This window comes from Betta splendens, chromosome 17 (genome assembly GCF_900634795.4).
Source record: "Betta splendens chromosome 17, fBetSpl5.4, whole genome shotgun sequence".
In the NCBI taxonomy this organism is placed as follows: Eukaryota; Metazoa; Chordata; class Actinopteri; order Anabantiformes; family Osphronemidae; genus Betta; species Betta splendens.
The window spans coordinates 14780517-14795452 of NC_040897.2; the positions used below are offsets into that span (position 1 = coordinate 14780517).

Genomic DNA, 14936 nt, shown 5'->3' on the forward strand with positions numbered 1-14936 from the left:
ATGGCTTCTTGTGAAATGCTGAGAGTATGAACTTCACCGCAGTTGTGTTGCTAACGTCAGTCAGAAAACAGCGATTCCACCGTAGAGAAGTAAAAGCACCAGCCTTTTGTTCAAGGGTTCTAAAATATTTCTTTTGTGACAAAATAAAAACAAATTTAATTTGATTCAGAAAGTCGATGTTACACCTTCTTATATTTTAACACTGATCTTTTATCAGCCGTTTATTAAAGGATCGGTTTGTTGATTTTCTATATTTGTCTCATTATCAACAGCTCTGATTGACAAAGATCAAACCAAAAATGAATTGATCCTATTAATACTTTCTGTCTTTGTACTCAGGGCCTGACATCATTCACTGTTTTTACTGTTGCACAGACCTCTCCTTTATTAAGAACACATCAATGAACCGTGTGCTTGTATCGGGTGACGTTCAGGAACAATGGTTGGTTCAGAGTCCATTTTAATCTAGCGCTCGGTCTTAAACGCTCACGTGGAGTAAAAACTGCTTCCATTCAACCTGAGGCCGATTAAAAACATTGCAAAGGCCAGTTTTAGCCTTTACATGGAATTTGATGACACTTGCTAAAGCTAGAAATAGTTTTTATCCTCTTTCCGTGGTCAGAACTTGTGTTTTTCTAGCGCTAATTGCTTTGTACGAGTTTTTCCGTTCGGCCTGTGAAAGTGACGCGGCTCAACATGGCGCCGGCGCCGCCGGGAGCGGGAGCGCCGCGCCGCCATGTTCGCGCCCGCAGCGCTAAAGGCCGCTGGCGTGAGCGCGGCCGCCGGAGGCCTCGCCGCGTCGCGCTAGCATAAAGCGGCTCAAACGGACGGACGGGGGCAGAGGAGCCGCTCTGGGATCACACGTGCGGCGCCTGATGCCAAACAGATGCAGGCGCCGTGATTGCGGCGTTGTAGCGCGGCTCGCAGACCCACTCAGACAGGAAGGAGATAGCAGCTGGTAGCCATCAGCCCCTCAGAGGCAGCAGGCGCTGGTGGCGGGTGCCATGCGGCAGGATGCGTGTGGAGGCACCGGCACAAGCTAATCCCTTTTATCTGGCTAATGTGATGTTTAATGTCAGCTTCGGCGAACGCCCACCGCCATCTTGAAAAGCACAGGGCCTGAGCCAAACGACGTAAACATCCTGAGCTGGGAGCGTCATGGTTTCCCACCGGCTCAGCGCTGAGGGCTGTGATGACCCCGGAGCCAGACGCAGGGCGAGCGACAGTGTTTCCCTCCCTCTCTCGCTCTCTCGCGCTCTCTCTCTCTCTCTCTCTCTCTGGGTGTGGTTTGGGTTTCAACTTGTGTGAATGATGTGGACTCACAGCTTTGACTCAGTCCACACCCTTCGACTCAAAGCGGAGTTTGGAGGAGGTGGAGCGAGGGAGCGTTTGGAGCTCACTTTGAGTTTGGACTTGGGCTCAGACGCCTGTGTTTGTCTTTGTGCTTCACTCTCTGACTTCAGGATCCCTTCGGTTTTTCTAACTGCTTCCACTGAGTGAGTATCAGCGCGGTTTCTGCTTCCCTAAAGTGATCTCGCGTGTTCACTGCTGTGTAGGTCAAAATGAAAGAGTGTGTTTCAATAATGACTGAGTCTTGTTTTCCATATGTTTTGTATTTAGTGGACTTTAAATGCAGATGTGTGAGATCCTCATTTGCAATTAAGACACGATTAGGTTTGTTTTTTCTATAGTCTCACACGACTTCATTCAAAGGTGGAATAAAGGCTCAACCTTGACCTTGCTAGTTTATACTGATAAGACTGGAGTAAATATGGATTGGACTGGTCTGGACGTGGCGGATGTGAGGCTCTTGGCCTCTTTGCGTGTTACTTCCTTTGCGTTTCCATTGGATTGACCCTGGTCCTTGTGTTGGTCCGCCGGCGCGACTCGTTCCATGCATCCTTCCACTCGTCCTCCTCTTCTCTGACCTGAGAGCAGTTTTACGCTCGGTGGCACTGGAGGTCGATGCTGTTTAACTGTAGCGGCTCCTTTTTTGCTTCCTTCCTCCTCTCTACACGTTAAATGTTGTCACAGATGGAGGAAGTATCCAGCCTATTTCACCTGCCCCCCCCCTCCCCCTCCGCGGCTTTAGCCTGTCTGGGTTCCCTCAGCGAGCAGTAAAACTCCAAGCGGTGATACTAACCAGATAACTGGAGGAAAAGCACCAGTCTGGCTGCAGAAGCACACCTGCCTCCGTCTGAGGGGCAGCGCTGACACAGTCCAGAGTTTCATTTCTGAACAAAGGACGAGCAGCAGCGTGACTGAAAAGCACGCTGTCATCTGAAGCCTGCATCTAAGTGTTTCATGGAACGTTAATTATCCTTTAACATTCTTTTTCTTATTATCCTAGTTCTATTATTTCTATTCTGTGAAGTTGCAGCTTAGTAAATACAATAACTTCCACTTCTCTTTAGCTACAATGGTCAACATTAGGCGATAATTTTATCTTTATCTACAATAAACAAGGAAGAGGCCAAGCAGCCGTTGGTTTGTTCCACAAAGCTGCTTTACATCAACTTGGGATCTAATAAAAAGCGACGCGTCGGTGGAGGTGAAGCGAGACACTGTCCAGGCCGCGCTGATTAAAGTTTATTGAGCCTGATATTTCATGCTCGTGCGCTGGAAACTCAGGAAAAGCTCTAAAAAGACTGTGTCATGAGGCTTTTCGACTAATTTCGACGTTTCTACGCAGCAGCTTGAAAAATGACGATGCTGCTGAAGCGACGTCCACGACAAAGAACTGACGAGGAAACAAAAACTCAGCCGCTGTTTTAACTGCATCTCAGCTCAGGTTAAATTAAATGTGCAGTAAAAAACAGCATTGATTTAATTCATGTGTAGGTCCTGAAGGTGCTGTGAGGACACACAGAGCGACAGGGGTCGTTAGCCGCAGGACGAGAGGCAGAAAGGCTTTGGAGCCATAAATCCAAGGATGGAGGCAAAGCGGGGGAAATATGGAAAACAAAGATGAAAGCCTGATTCTAGACGCTGTGGAGAGTGTGAGAGGATTTGTTCTCCTCGGCCTTGTTTACAGGAAGTTCCACAGATGGCTGCATTCACAGAAAGGCTTTTACTGCATTTTTCCAAGGCCCATAAAGTCCATATACCTTCATTAAGTGTGGGAGCGCGTGCTCCACGTAGCTGCTGCTGCTACTGCTTGGCTTCATCGTTGGTTGTCGTCAACGTGCGTTACGCGCTCGCTGCAGGTCACCACCTTCTGAGGAATTCACTCAGTCTTTGTGTGTAACTGCAGTCTACGTGTTTGTATACAGTACTCAGAATAAAGTACAGGACGTCCTGAAAAAATCAATAAATAAATCACCAAAGTAGAACATACTGTACAACAATCCTTTAGTTTTGTCCTTTGAAATATTATCGTTAAACCTACAAATCTTACTTAATTATTTTTTATTTGTTGGAGAATAATAGCTTTGTAACTATTACTTCATAAGTAATGTAAATATTTTTTTATGTTTTTACAATTTAACAAATATAATAACTAATATAAATATTAACATAATAATAGGTACAGGTTCGTAAAACATATATTACTATAAATTTAACTCAGTTCAGTGTTTTTGACGGCTCCTGCTCGTCCATCCGCCCGTTCCGTCTGTTCTGGTTCTGATGGCCTTTTAAGCGCTGCTCTTCCAGTCGGGCCTGATTCCGGGTCGCTCAAAGCGACGAAGGCTCCCGTTGACAGCAGTAACTACAGTCACGCTTGTTTTGCCTCCATTTACTGCAGCGTGGGTCTGTAAGACATTTAGTGGCCGAGGCCTTTCTGCACAAGTGATTTGGCAGCAGTGGCCAAACCTCAGCATTTGTTTTTAGACTTTCGATTTTTTTCCCAGACTAATGTAAACCGTCCTGTGGTTTAAAATGGTCCTACGTGGAGTTTGACGCACATGTTGACGATTGAAGTTTATCTGCAGAAAGATAAATGTTCCCCGCTCCGTTTGAACGTCTTCAGGCTGAATGAAGCCGCTTTAACGTGTGTTTAATTGCAGAATTGTTCAATTGGAGACAACTTCTCCCTGAAGTAACTAATAATAAGCAGGAGGAATAAATACATTCGAAACAAACCTAGAAAACTCTGTTGGGAGTTTATTTTGCTAAAACACATAGTTGTGGCTTTTTCAGAGTTTGACTAATGACTAATGCGTTGCTCACTGTGGAATCACAAGCCTCTGACGAAGGATCCGCTGATCTCCAATCAGAGGAGCTTCCACAGCGTCCAGGCTGAAGGGAAAATGCTGCAGATTTTATAACAATAAAAACTAATATTTACGTGTTGATGTCTAGATGGATTTGAAGCGGGTCATCATTCGCAGGCTGAATCTCCCCGTTCCACTTCCCACTGTCTGCTGGTCACGTCCTGTCTTGTCACTTCGACTTCCCTCTGTCGGCCCTTCCTGCGTCTGACCCCCCTTCCTGCCTCCTCATGCCTCGGGCACGGAGCCAGCTCCGCCACCGCGTGTGGAAACCCTCCATGGGTTGGAGATGAAGCAGGCTGACACGGACACTGTGGCGGCGCCAACACCCGGGTCCCTTTAGGAGCCGCGGGTCGACTTCTGAGGCGGGATCGGATCCGTGCATTTGACCAGACGAGGCCAGTGTGTCAGTGCAGGTGCCTGAACGCTGGGTCAGACCAGGACAGATTGAACGCACGCCGGCCCCAGACAGAACCTGAGCAGTCACGTGTGCCTTTGGCCCGGTCCCAGCATAGAGTCTAGCCAAAACAGAGCGCAGCTGAGGCGGCTGAGATCACGGGACGATCACAAGAGACGGGCCGGGCGGCAGGAAAGGTGAGCGGGGGAGGCTCCCACACACGAGGCCCGAGCGCCGAGCGTCGGCGGCTGCTGCTGTTTGGGTGCAGGAATGCAGCGCTGCATCACAGGCCGACGCCTGTCTGATGGAAGCAAACTGCTCGCGGATCAGCCACTGGAGGACCGATCCGGACGCTGCTTTGATTTCAGACTTTTGTGAGTTCTGGATTCTCTCGGGATCCACCAGATGAAGAGGTTAGAGGCGAAGGTTGTGTAAATGAGGGTCTGATCTCATAGCTTCCATGACAAGCTGTCATGTTGGTGGACGGAGGAGCGGAGCGTGTGGACAGTGTGAGTCATGGACAGACTTCCTGCTGGTGCCGCCTGGAGCTCGGCCAGGCCAGTTGTTGCTCATCCAGCTGTTAAACGGCAGCAGACGGGGAGCGAACACATCCTGTGCTCCGAGCGAACAGTAACTTCATTGTCATGTTCAGCGCGAGTGAGTCGTGGGGGCTCGTCATCGGCTTTGAGGTTTTCAAAGGAGGAAACCCAGGAGTTCTGGGTTTGACTGTCATGGCAGCGCTGAGGCTGAAACACCCGGCGCCGCCGGGCCGTTCGTCACGTTGGCCGATGAAACGCCGGCTCCTCAGCAGAAAAAGACCCGACTGTGCTGTGCTGACGTGGACGCAGGGCAGGTAGCGTGAAGATGGTGACGTTGCTTAGCAGGAAAAAAAACAAAAAACAATGAGCTGAAAGAAGCAAAAATGCCACAAGCATCTGCAGAGTCTGGTGATAAATATTATGTGTTGCTGAGAGCAGCTGGTTTCAGATGAAACAGATATGAGCCGATCCGCTGCTATTAATAATTAAGTGTTAAGGCGCGATGCTCTCTGTGAGGCTGAGTTTCCTTCAGGTTTTGTGTGTTTATGATTTGTTGGATCCATTATGAAACTGCTCATAAACAAAGACCTGGAGCTTTTCAGGCTCATCAGCGGGCGACACCGAGTCATGTTTGGCGCTAGGCGTCCATTACGTAGCGACACACAGGAGGAATGAGCTTTATTCGATGCTAATTGCTAATGGCGCGTGAGCGGAGCCGTCGGCAGAACCGGGACAGGACTCGGACCGGTTCCCGCCCTCCTCGCTCCGCCTCCGCACACGAAGCCGGGCCCCGGCTGCCGTCGCCCTCCGCCGTCAGCTGCGTTTGGTTCAGAGCGGGAGCACGGGACCGAGGCGGCGGCTCGCTCGCCCCTCTCTCTGCTCTTTCTGTTCTGTAGCAACTCACTCGAGGGGTTTTTGACGGAAGCTGTGTGTTGACACTAACAGCCTTCAACTGCACTGTGTGAAGAAAACAGGCGCATGCTGTGGACGGTTTTATCAGCGGGTTAAACGGTAATGGCTGCTTGTGTTAAACCACTTCCTAAATAACCATGGATACCTACAATAAAGCCTCAGGTTATGAAAGCAGACACACTGTAGCTGTGAGACGACTCAAAAGCACAGTGACGTGTTATTCTAATCTTTGTTAAACACAATAAAGGTATCGATTAGATCCGTTCAGTGTTCTGGTTTTGACATCACAGGTTTTAAAGAGGGTCTGTGCCACCAGAGGCCCCCCTTTGTGTCCGTCCCTGCACAGACGTCCTTATGTCCAACGTGTCCATGTTTGTGCTTGCTGCTTCGCTTCTCTGTGCTTTTGTGGGAGCAGTGAAACACACATAGTCAAACACATGCACAGGAGCCTGACACTGTTTGTCCAGGTGCGTCACTGAAAGACGTGTGTGTGTGTGTGCGTGTGTGTGTGTGTGTGTGTGTGTGTGTGTGTGTGTGTGTGTGTGTGTGTGTGTGTGTGTGTGTGTGTGTGTGTGTGTGTGTGTGTGTGTGTGTAATTACCCAGTGATGAGGGATGGATGAGTCTCTGTGTCCACCTCCCGTCTGACGCCCTCCTCTTCTCCCAGTCGTTGTCTGCGTCTGCGTCTGCGTCTGCGTCTGCGTCTGCGTCTGCGTCTGCGTCTGCGTCTGCGTCTGCGTCTGCGTCGTCGGCCGGTCTGGCTGGAGGGATTCCTGGCAGAGTGATTTGGTTGTGATATAATATAAATCACATTGCCAGGGATTTCCAACCAGCTACACCTCAAACCCACGAGAGTCTGACACAACTTAAACGCTCAGCTGGTTAATGGCACATTTATGATCATCTGCAGTAGTGTTTATTCTTGCACGTATTCAGAGGAGACTGAACGCTGCCGTGTGCTGCAGCTCAGTCTTTCCTGCTTTGGGCCTAAATCCTGATGAGGGTCCAGGTCTGGGAGCTCAGTCAGGATTCCCCCCGTGCTACATCCATGTGCTGATCTCGTCTGTGGAGGAGCAGGACTTAGCTTGCTCCGTGAACAGTTCAGTGGAAGCCTGTGTTCACAGTGGCTAAGTTCCGCTCCTCACAAGCCTTTCCAGCGTTTGATTCCCACGGATGTACAGTAACGGCTGCCAGAGGTCAACCAGCTCAACTATCTGATGCAGAAAAAAAGCCTTGTGATGCATTTAGGGACCCAACAAACTGTGGAACGTTATAGATCCTTCTTCTTCTCACTCTGCTTCTTTTCTACCGCCAAGTATCTTTATTGTATCTTTGGCTCAAATCTCTCTCTTTTCTTTTCTGGACGGCAGATGGAGGAGAACGACTTCATTCTGAGGACACGAGAGGAGAGACGGGTAAGAGAGGAGGAGGGCAGGAGGCCTCACTCATACAGGAAGGAAGTACAGGAAATGTCCCATCGGGAAAACAAGTAGCGGCGTAATTGTGGACCCTGAGCTCATTTAGCGTCTGGGTGGTCGTGAGGGGAAATCTGCCTGCGTGCGTGTGTGCAAGAAATAAACATGCAGACGCTTCGTGGAGGAGGGGATAAAAAGACTGAATGAGGCTGAGAAACGTGCAGCTGTGATAAAGGTCTGTGTTCTGTCGTTAGTTCTCAAAGCAGACTCGCTGACGTGGACACACATTGACCTGATGCTCGACTAGTGAGTGGAGACGTGTGACTGGTGATTCTTCACTGTCACTGTCAGAAACGGCCGCCTTATCGGCTCCAGACTTCCTGCTGCCGTCGATCTGTGGCTGGTTTCCTCTTGTTGTGCCGATAACAGGTCGATGCAGGTGCCTGGGCTCAACCTCCTGTGCCTACTGAGCTGATAACAGTTAGACCTTAAACAAGCACTGGCTCAGTTCAGCAGGAACCGGAGTTAGGCCCTCTAAAGGCCCGGAGAGGGACGGCACCGGCCGCAGTCGGAGCCGAGGACCTCCGTCCGTAGAACGCGTGATGGAGGAAATCTGCTCCTGCTGGTTTGGTATTAATGGAACATCACAGGAGCAGAGGTTTTCCAGCTGAACTCGTCCCATCGGAGCCACTCCACTGACATTTAAGTTACTTAAATCAAAAAATGTATGGTACAATCTGTGTTCAGAATTTTCATAATTTTGCATTATTATTAAACATTTGAATAAAACCTACAACTTGATATGCAGTCATATTGTCCAGACGTGTGACCACAGGCTGCTCATAATGACATGAGTGCAACCCCACGGCCGCTGAAGCCATGGTGGATCAGGGTGGGACAGAGATTCACCTGCTTTTATTGAAAGGCTCTAACCTTATATCACATTTTGATTGTTTACATGTGTAAATCTGGCTCAAAACGTGTTAAATATGACATTTGAGACTGGATGTGTCTCATATAAAACATCATTCATACATCTAAATAAATAAACACTGCATAAAGCCTGTCTTTTTCTGAATAAATGTAATAATAATGTAAGAGCTTTTCAAAGGTAAACCAAGACGTTGTGTATATTGTAGTGAATGTATTGATTGGTGTGAGAATAAATCAGCTGCTGTGAGTTTTGCGACTGGAAGTATAATAATAAAAACATGAAGGGGACGTGTGACGGCTGTGATTATTCTCCTGGTGTCACGTCAACACGCTGAGCTTCCTGACGCCTCCTCTGTGTTGCTTCCCTCCACAGTCACGGTCCTTTTGTTTGTCAGATAACGTGCACGCAGGCTTTAATGGACTCCGCTACGAGCCCAGCGCCTCCTGATGCCGACCAGCCACAGTGTGTGTGGTAACAGGCTGCAGAGGAGCCCGCTCGCGTGACAGCGGCTCATCTTCCAGCGAGGAGGAGAAACCGCAGCAGCAGCTGCGTGTGTGTGTGTGTGTGTGTGTGTGTGTGTGTGTGTGTGTGTGTCTGTGTGTGTGTGTGTCTGTGTCTGTGTGTGTGTGTGTCTGTGTCTGTGTGTGTGTCTGTGTGTCTGTGTGTCTGTGTGTGTGTGTGTGAGCGGAGTGCAATCTGTGTTCAATATGAAATAAATCTCTGAAGAGTCAGTGTCAGGCTTATTTGTGACAGGCCCAAATCCAAACGCCGCGTGAGGCCTCAAATTTGAATAATTAGACTAGACTCACACTCGTTTCCACATGTGACACAGCGGAGGAGCGTTTAAGGAGCCATTCATCATCAGAGGATGAGCAGTATTGATTAAGGCTGCGGCGTAACACAGGTTCATGCTGAACCCATTAATCCATCACTTCTGGGCTTTTCTGGTAGTTCATGAGAGACTTGAGAGATGAGATGAACAGAATGCAGCGATGTCGGACTTTTAATTGGTTCCAGTGTGAAAAGCTCTCACGCTGAACTCCTCCGACCTCGGGGCCTCTCTCTGTCTGAAGCCTTCTCTCCCGGTGACCTTTGCTTATTCCACTTGGCCGCGTGTCATGCCCACATTTCAGAATTTGAATGTGGAAGTCAACTTGGTTCTGGCTCAAATAAAAGGAGTTCTGTGAAAACAGGCCTGGGTTTCATCACTCGTGGGAGGTTTTGCATCGAGTTCAGCCGAGCGAACACTGATGAGCGATGAAGGAGAGACCTCGGGTGGTAAATTAGACTTCATCCCTTCCCTCAGGTGCAGAGACAAACAGGAAGACAATAAAAGAGCTGAAACAAGCTTCATCAATACACCATGCAATGCTATATGTCTTTTTTATTACACTGCAGTGAGCAAAGAGTCCTTAAAGCTAATATTTCTTATTGTGTTCAGCACAAGCGCAGCCGCCCACAGAGAAACTACGGGCGACGCAGGAAATCCCTTCACTCCCGAAGAGCGAGAGTGAAAACGAGACAGTGAACGTGGCGAAAGCAAAATGAGACAGAGTCATTAACAGGGAATTCTGGCGCCCATGCTGCAGTTTGTTGACGGCAGACAGAGTCCACAACATCAGCTGGAGGCAGAAACAGGAACTAGGGGTCTGAGCTCAGCCTTGAGCAGCGCAGATCGCCAGGGAAACAGCGTTCAGACACCAGACACTGACTCCGCTCTGCATAAATACATAGTCAATGTCAGACTCAAGACACCCTGAAGCTGCTTAACAAGGTCGTACACAGTCAGACAAAGCTCCCTTCCACTTCTGGCTGATATTAGCTTGGTCGACCAGTTTAGCTGAATGTCTGACAGATCCTTTAACCTGTTTTAATGCAACAAAGGACCTAAAGTCCCAGAAGCAAAAGTAAAGTGAAAGCAGGTGCGGGAGTAACTACCTGCCACAGTGAGTCATCTGTCAAGCAGCCAAGCATTCCTGACAGAGAACAGCTTCCAACAGCGGGTCCACGAAGGTCGACAGAGGTCAAACCAAGGAGGAGACGATCAACAAACAGCAAAACACGCAGCAATTAAAATGTAGGAGGCACAAAGTTCGTCTGAGGCGAGTTTGTGTCACGTGTGAACTTCACACATGCGCTTTTTAGTTATTTCCTATTAGCAGCTTACAGCATGTATTGTTTTACAGCATGTATTAACTCTGAGGCCCATTCCTGCTGTTTTCTCACCTGGATGCTCCCAAAAAGGTCAAGCTGCAAATCAGGAGACGTTCTCAAAGTCCTGACCTGACGCCCGCGTTGCTGCTGCTGAAACATCATCCACAGAGAAGGAGCACTTCAGCCTCTAACAGCTCTGCGCTCCAGCCAGCCTTCATTTAGGCTTCCATTTGTTCCGTCTGGCAGCAGAATGGAAAATGGGCTCTTTGCAGACGATGCGACACGCCGGCCACGCTGCCTCATTGTGTCGCCTGTGTGTTTGTGTGCTGTTTGGCTTTGGATCACATTCACCCAACGCAGCTGCTGGAAGCTGCCAAAGCTGCCGACGGCAGCGCGGCCCAAACAAACAGCCCTTCATTTGTTCCCGTCGTGGCTCTTCCTTTGAAAAGCAGCTTTACAGCAGAAGGTGAGAACCAGGCCAAAACACAGAGTTAACGTCTGGGTTTCCTATTTTCATATACTTATATATTTATTCATGCGGTTTCTGTCTCATCAAACAATTCCTCATTTACTTTGCAAACACAATAATCGTCTTCACGAGCTGTGACGCTGCAGATAAAATATTCACGCACGAATGGAAGCAAAATTTAATCTGAGCGTTATTTGAGATGGATTTTACCAGGAGTGGTGAAAAACAGCTGGTTCCTTATGGATTATCTTCACAGAGTGGATATGTGGAGACAGATACTGCATCTGAGAGAAAGGAGCCGTCACAGACTGAGGGAAGTGGGGAAAAGGCCAATTACGATTAGATGATAATTAAAAAGAGAGACGTGAACTCAAACAGTCTGGTTGATGTCTCCAACTCTGAAATAGCTACAAGTGAGATTAAAACAAATGACCTCATCAGCTTCTGGGCCGGAGCCTGACGCTCCTCACAGACTCACACAGAACCGGACCCTGTCCTCATCTGTCCTCGATCCCTGGCCAAACGCCTGTTTGTGTTCCTTAGTGATGTCATGTGTTTAACGCTCATCTGCATGAAGCAGCTTCAGAGCATGAAAGGACAGATTTAGTGGATCACGGCAGCCTCTTCCTCGCCCGTTGTCCTCTTCCTCTCCGTCTGTGTACATTTCTGTGCGTCTCAGTCGTTCTGTGACTCCGCGTGGCGCTGACTCTTAATGAGAATGACTCTGTGGGGTCACAGTGATATCTGAGGGGCACAAGAACCTCTCTGACTTCTGTACGTCTTGAAATTGGTTTCTTATCTTTTATTTCATGTAAGAAATTAAATATGAACTAATCTTTTTTTAATGCACTTTCTGGAGGTTCGTCTGGAATAAATTTTAGTTTCACATTTAATTTGAATTACAAGGTTTGACATGTTGGGAGCAATAATTGTTCAGATGCTATATTAACAGCTACAGTTCGACAGTGATGAGGAGGCAGGTGGTCCATCACAGGGTCGGCTCTGAAACCTAATACTGAGGATTATGCTCTCCAACGTCACAGTTCAGCTCGGTCCATTACAAACTTTATATTTACATAACTGCAGGTTTACAGCGACGGCAAGCACAGGCTAGTTATTAAGAATGTAACAGCACAAGGCAACACACAGAGCACACATATTCCTCAGGGGCTCTCACATCTGCAGGCTGTAGCTTTACATTAGATGAGCAGGGAAACCAATATTTTCATTTAATACTGACAAGAAAGTTAATAACATATTTCTTCACAACATTCAGCTGCTCAGCCTTTCTAACATGTTAATCACGTTTTGTGTGTTGTAGTTTTACAGTTTCATCATTATTTTGCCCGAAGCCAATCAAACGTCCCTCAGACTGACACATGCTTGTTCTGGGGGGGAGGTTACACAAAATGTTTGAACAGCTGTCACATTTATTCTGAATAAAATGCAAGCGGATGGTTTCATGGCAACTCGACGGGGAGAAGTGATGCCTTTTGAGGCTTTTCCACCTCTTAAAATCATTCTTCCATAATTTGGGCTGACGTATTTTGTATTTTTGGAAAGTGTGACAATTTCAGTAGAGTTCAACCAGAGGTTCAGGGAGCTGTTTTCCAACTTGAATTTTGATATAAAAGCGAAAGTTGAATTTGTGACGATACTACAACCAAAGGCCGTGTGGGTTTAGGAAGCTGAAGGTCTCTCCCATAAGGATAAAACATGCATTATAGATCAGTGCAGACACTGTAACCCTGCAAGAATGCGCACATGGAGACGGTGTAATAGTGTGATACAGCAATGCCAGCTCTTCTCTTCCTGCAGCTCATTGGTGTGAGCGATTAGAGAGCACCCTCTAGTGAGTTGTCTTTTCAAAGTAAAGCACGTCAGTCTGTTCTGCATCAGATTGAAAATGAGAACACGTAAGAAGTTATCACAGAATCATTCACAAGAATTTAAAACAACAACAAAATCTAGGTCTGACCCACAATATGTTCTTATTTGCTCATAGTTCAATGCAGAATGCATTGGCAAAGAAAGAAAATTCTATGTCTGGAAGTTTGACTATTACTTTTCCATCTGCACTTGAAATTGTCACATTTCCAACAACTTGCACCAATAAATATTTAATAAACAGATGATCCTGCTAGAAATATATTTTGTCACTTGTATAAACATTACACGGCGAGTAACATTATGTTTTATTTATAACAGGAGAGAAGTGAATCATGTTTACAAATAGTTTTGGAAAGATGCACAGCTGCATGACAACATGTAGAGTAAAATCATTCTTTAAAATGAGTAATGTTCGCTAATGGCACCAACAGATGCCAAGAAAATATCTCTTCATCTCTCCATTAAGCCCCATATTTTGTGGATGTGTGTCTATGTAATGATGGACATCTCCTCTCTCTCTCTATTCTCTGACATTGTATTTACAACATTTCCCAAGTATCTGCAGAAGGCTCTTCTCACATCCTCGGGTTCCTCCTCCAGGTTGGACTGAATAACTGGCAGTCTGCTCAGATGTGAGGCTGCATCGAAACAAATGACAGCATTAGCTGAGACATGGTGGTAACAAGTCACGCAGCAGCTCTTGCAAGCCTGCAGCAGGATTACCTAAAGGCGGTCGCCCATCTTCCACTTCACTGCCAGGCTTGTGATGGGCTATGAGCAGATACTGATTGTCTTGCAGGCTTTGAGATGAGATGAACATTGAATGCCACGTCTCGATTTCTTTGAGGTGACTTGGAACATCTGGATTAAAAATGATGACCACACCGCTGGAATCCTTCATGAGTGCAGGCCAGCAGGACTCAAACCTGTCAGATATACACCAGCAGGCAGTCATCGTTGGTAGCTTGTCTTTATTTAAACATCAAAAGTCAAGCAGACTGAAAGGGAGTGTTTAATCCTCTATAAATTCTAAATATGTGTAATGCTTTTTACATACCTGAAGTCTCCTGAACAGTCCCAAAGTTCAACTTCACATGCCTTGTTGTCACCACTGCCTTCCGCTTGTGATTCGAACTCCAATATTCTTTAAAAAAGCAAATATTTCTGCAATTATTTGATTGGCTTTATGTATGTATTTTAAGTGCAGGTAACCAGTCAGGATAAAGTAATGCAGGCGTTGACTTGTACCTGACTCCTTGAGTAGGTCTGTATTCTCCTCCCACATTACCTGTTGTGTCGGAGAGAAAATTCGCAAGAACCGTTTTCCCACTCTGAAAGACAGACAGGCCCCATAATCAGAAAGAGGCAAAGCACAGCTGCAGACAACCAATAAAGGCTGAATTCCAACTCGGTTAGGTTGTTCTTAATGGTAACAGAGCCGTCGCTGTTTGGTTAAAAAGCCAGCTACCTACAGTAAAACTGGCAAATACAGTGCAGTAAAAGTAAACTAATTTGTTTTATAGTTACATGGACAAATAATGGTTGACCTCCGCTTCTGGGCTGAAGGATGCAAATAGATGATGCTAACAGGGGCTACCAGCTAGCATTAAACCCGTCAAAACGCTGATTTAAAGCCACATTCATTTCCGACCTGTCGTCTATTTGCATCCAGCACAAATCACGGGCGACACCTGGTTTATAATTAACTTTATTTAAACTTTATTATTAACTTACCTCACAGGGACCGATAAAGAGGATTTTGGTTCTAAACATCGTCGAGCATTAGCAACTCCGCTACCAAGGCTGCAGAGGTTCGACAACGTCAACCTGTTTAGTCCTCCGAGGTAACACTAAACAGGTTAAATTACACTATTAAAGTTTAACCCGGTTCCGGTTCCGTGGTGGCAGTAATGTGATGAAGACAGCTGTAATCATCTTCTTAACGTTGAACCGATAACCGTAAACTTCGTTTTGGTTTCCATGGTTTCAAGTACGCTCTAATATGCTCTTTGCTCAT

At 47.0% G+C, this 14936-nt stretch overlaps 1 protein-coding gene and 1 long non-coding RNA gene across 4 annotated transcripts; one reads left to right on the forward strand and one right to left on the reverse strand.

Moving 5' to 3' along the window:
* The first annotated feature begins 1181 nt into the window (after window positions 1-1181).
* Window positions 1182-8693, forward strand: LOC114845123 (uncharacterized). Its single transcript, XR_003783806.2, has 2 exons — window positions 1182-1496; window positions 7428-8693. It is a non-coding gene; the product is annotated as an uncharacterized LOC114845123 (long non-coding RNA).
* Window positions 8694-13212: 4519 nt separating this feature from the next.
* On the reverse strand, window positions 13213-14919 carry ift22 (intraflagellar transport 22 homolog (Chlamydomonas)). 3 transcript variants are annotated; one of them, XM_029133019.2, is made up of 5 exons: window positions 14654-14919; window positions 14168-14250; window positions 13977-14063; window positions 13643-13845; window positions 13213-13557 (listed from the first exon to the last, which is right to left on the reverse strand). In XM_029133019.2, the coding sequence occupies exons 1-5, from the start codon at window positions 14690-14692 to the stop codon at window positions 13409-13411; spliced, it is 561 nt and encodes a 186-aa protein (XP_028988852.1). In that variant the 5' UTR covers window positions 14693-14919; the 3' UTR covers window positions 13213-13408. The 3 variants fall into 3 exon arrangements, with proteins under 3 accessions (XP_028988852.1, XP_028988854.1, XP_028988853.1); XM_029133021.2 differs by having other exon boundaries at window positions 14208-14250; window positions 14654-14918; XM_029133020.3 differs by lacking the exon at window positions 14654-14919 and adding an exon at window positions 14447-14549.
* Between the last annotated feature and the right edge of the window lie 17 nt (window positions 14920-14936).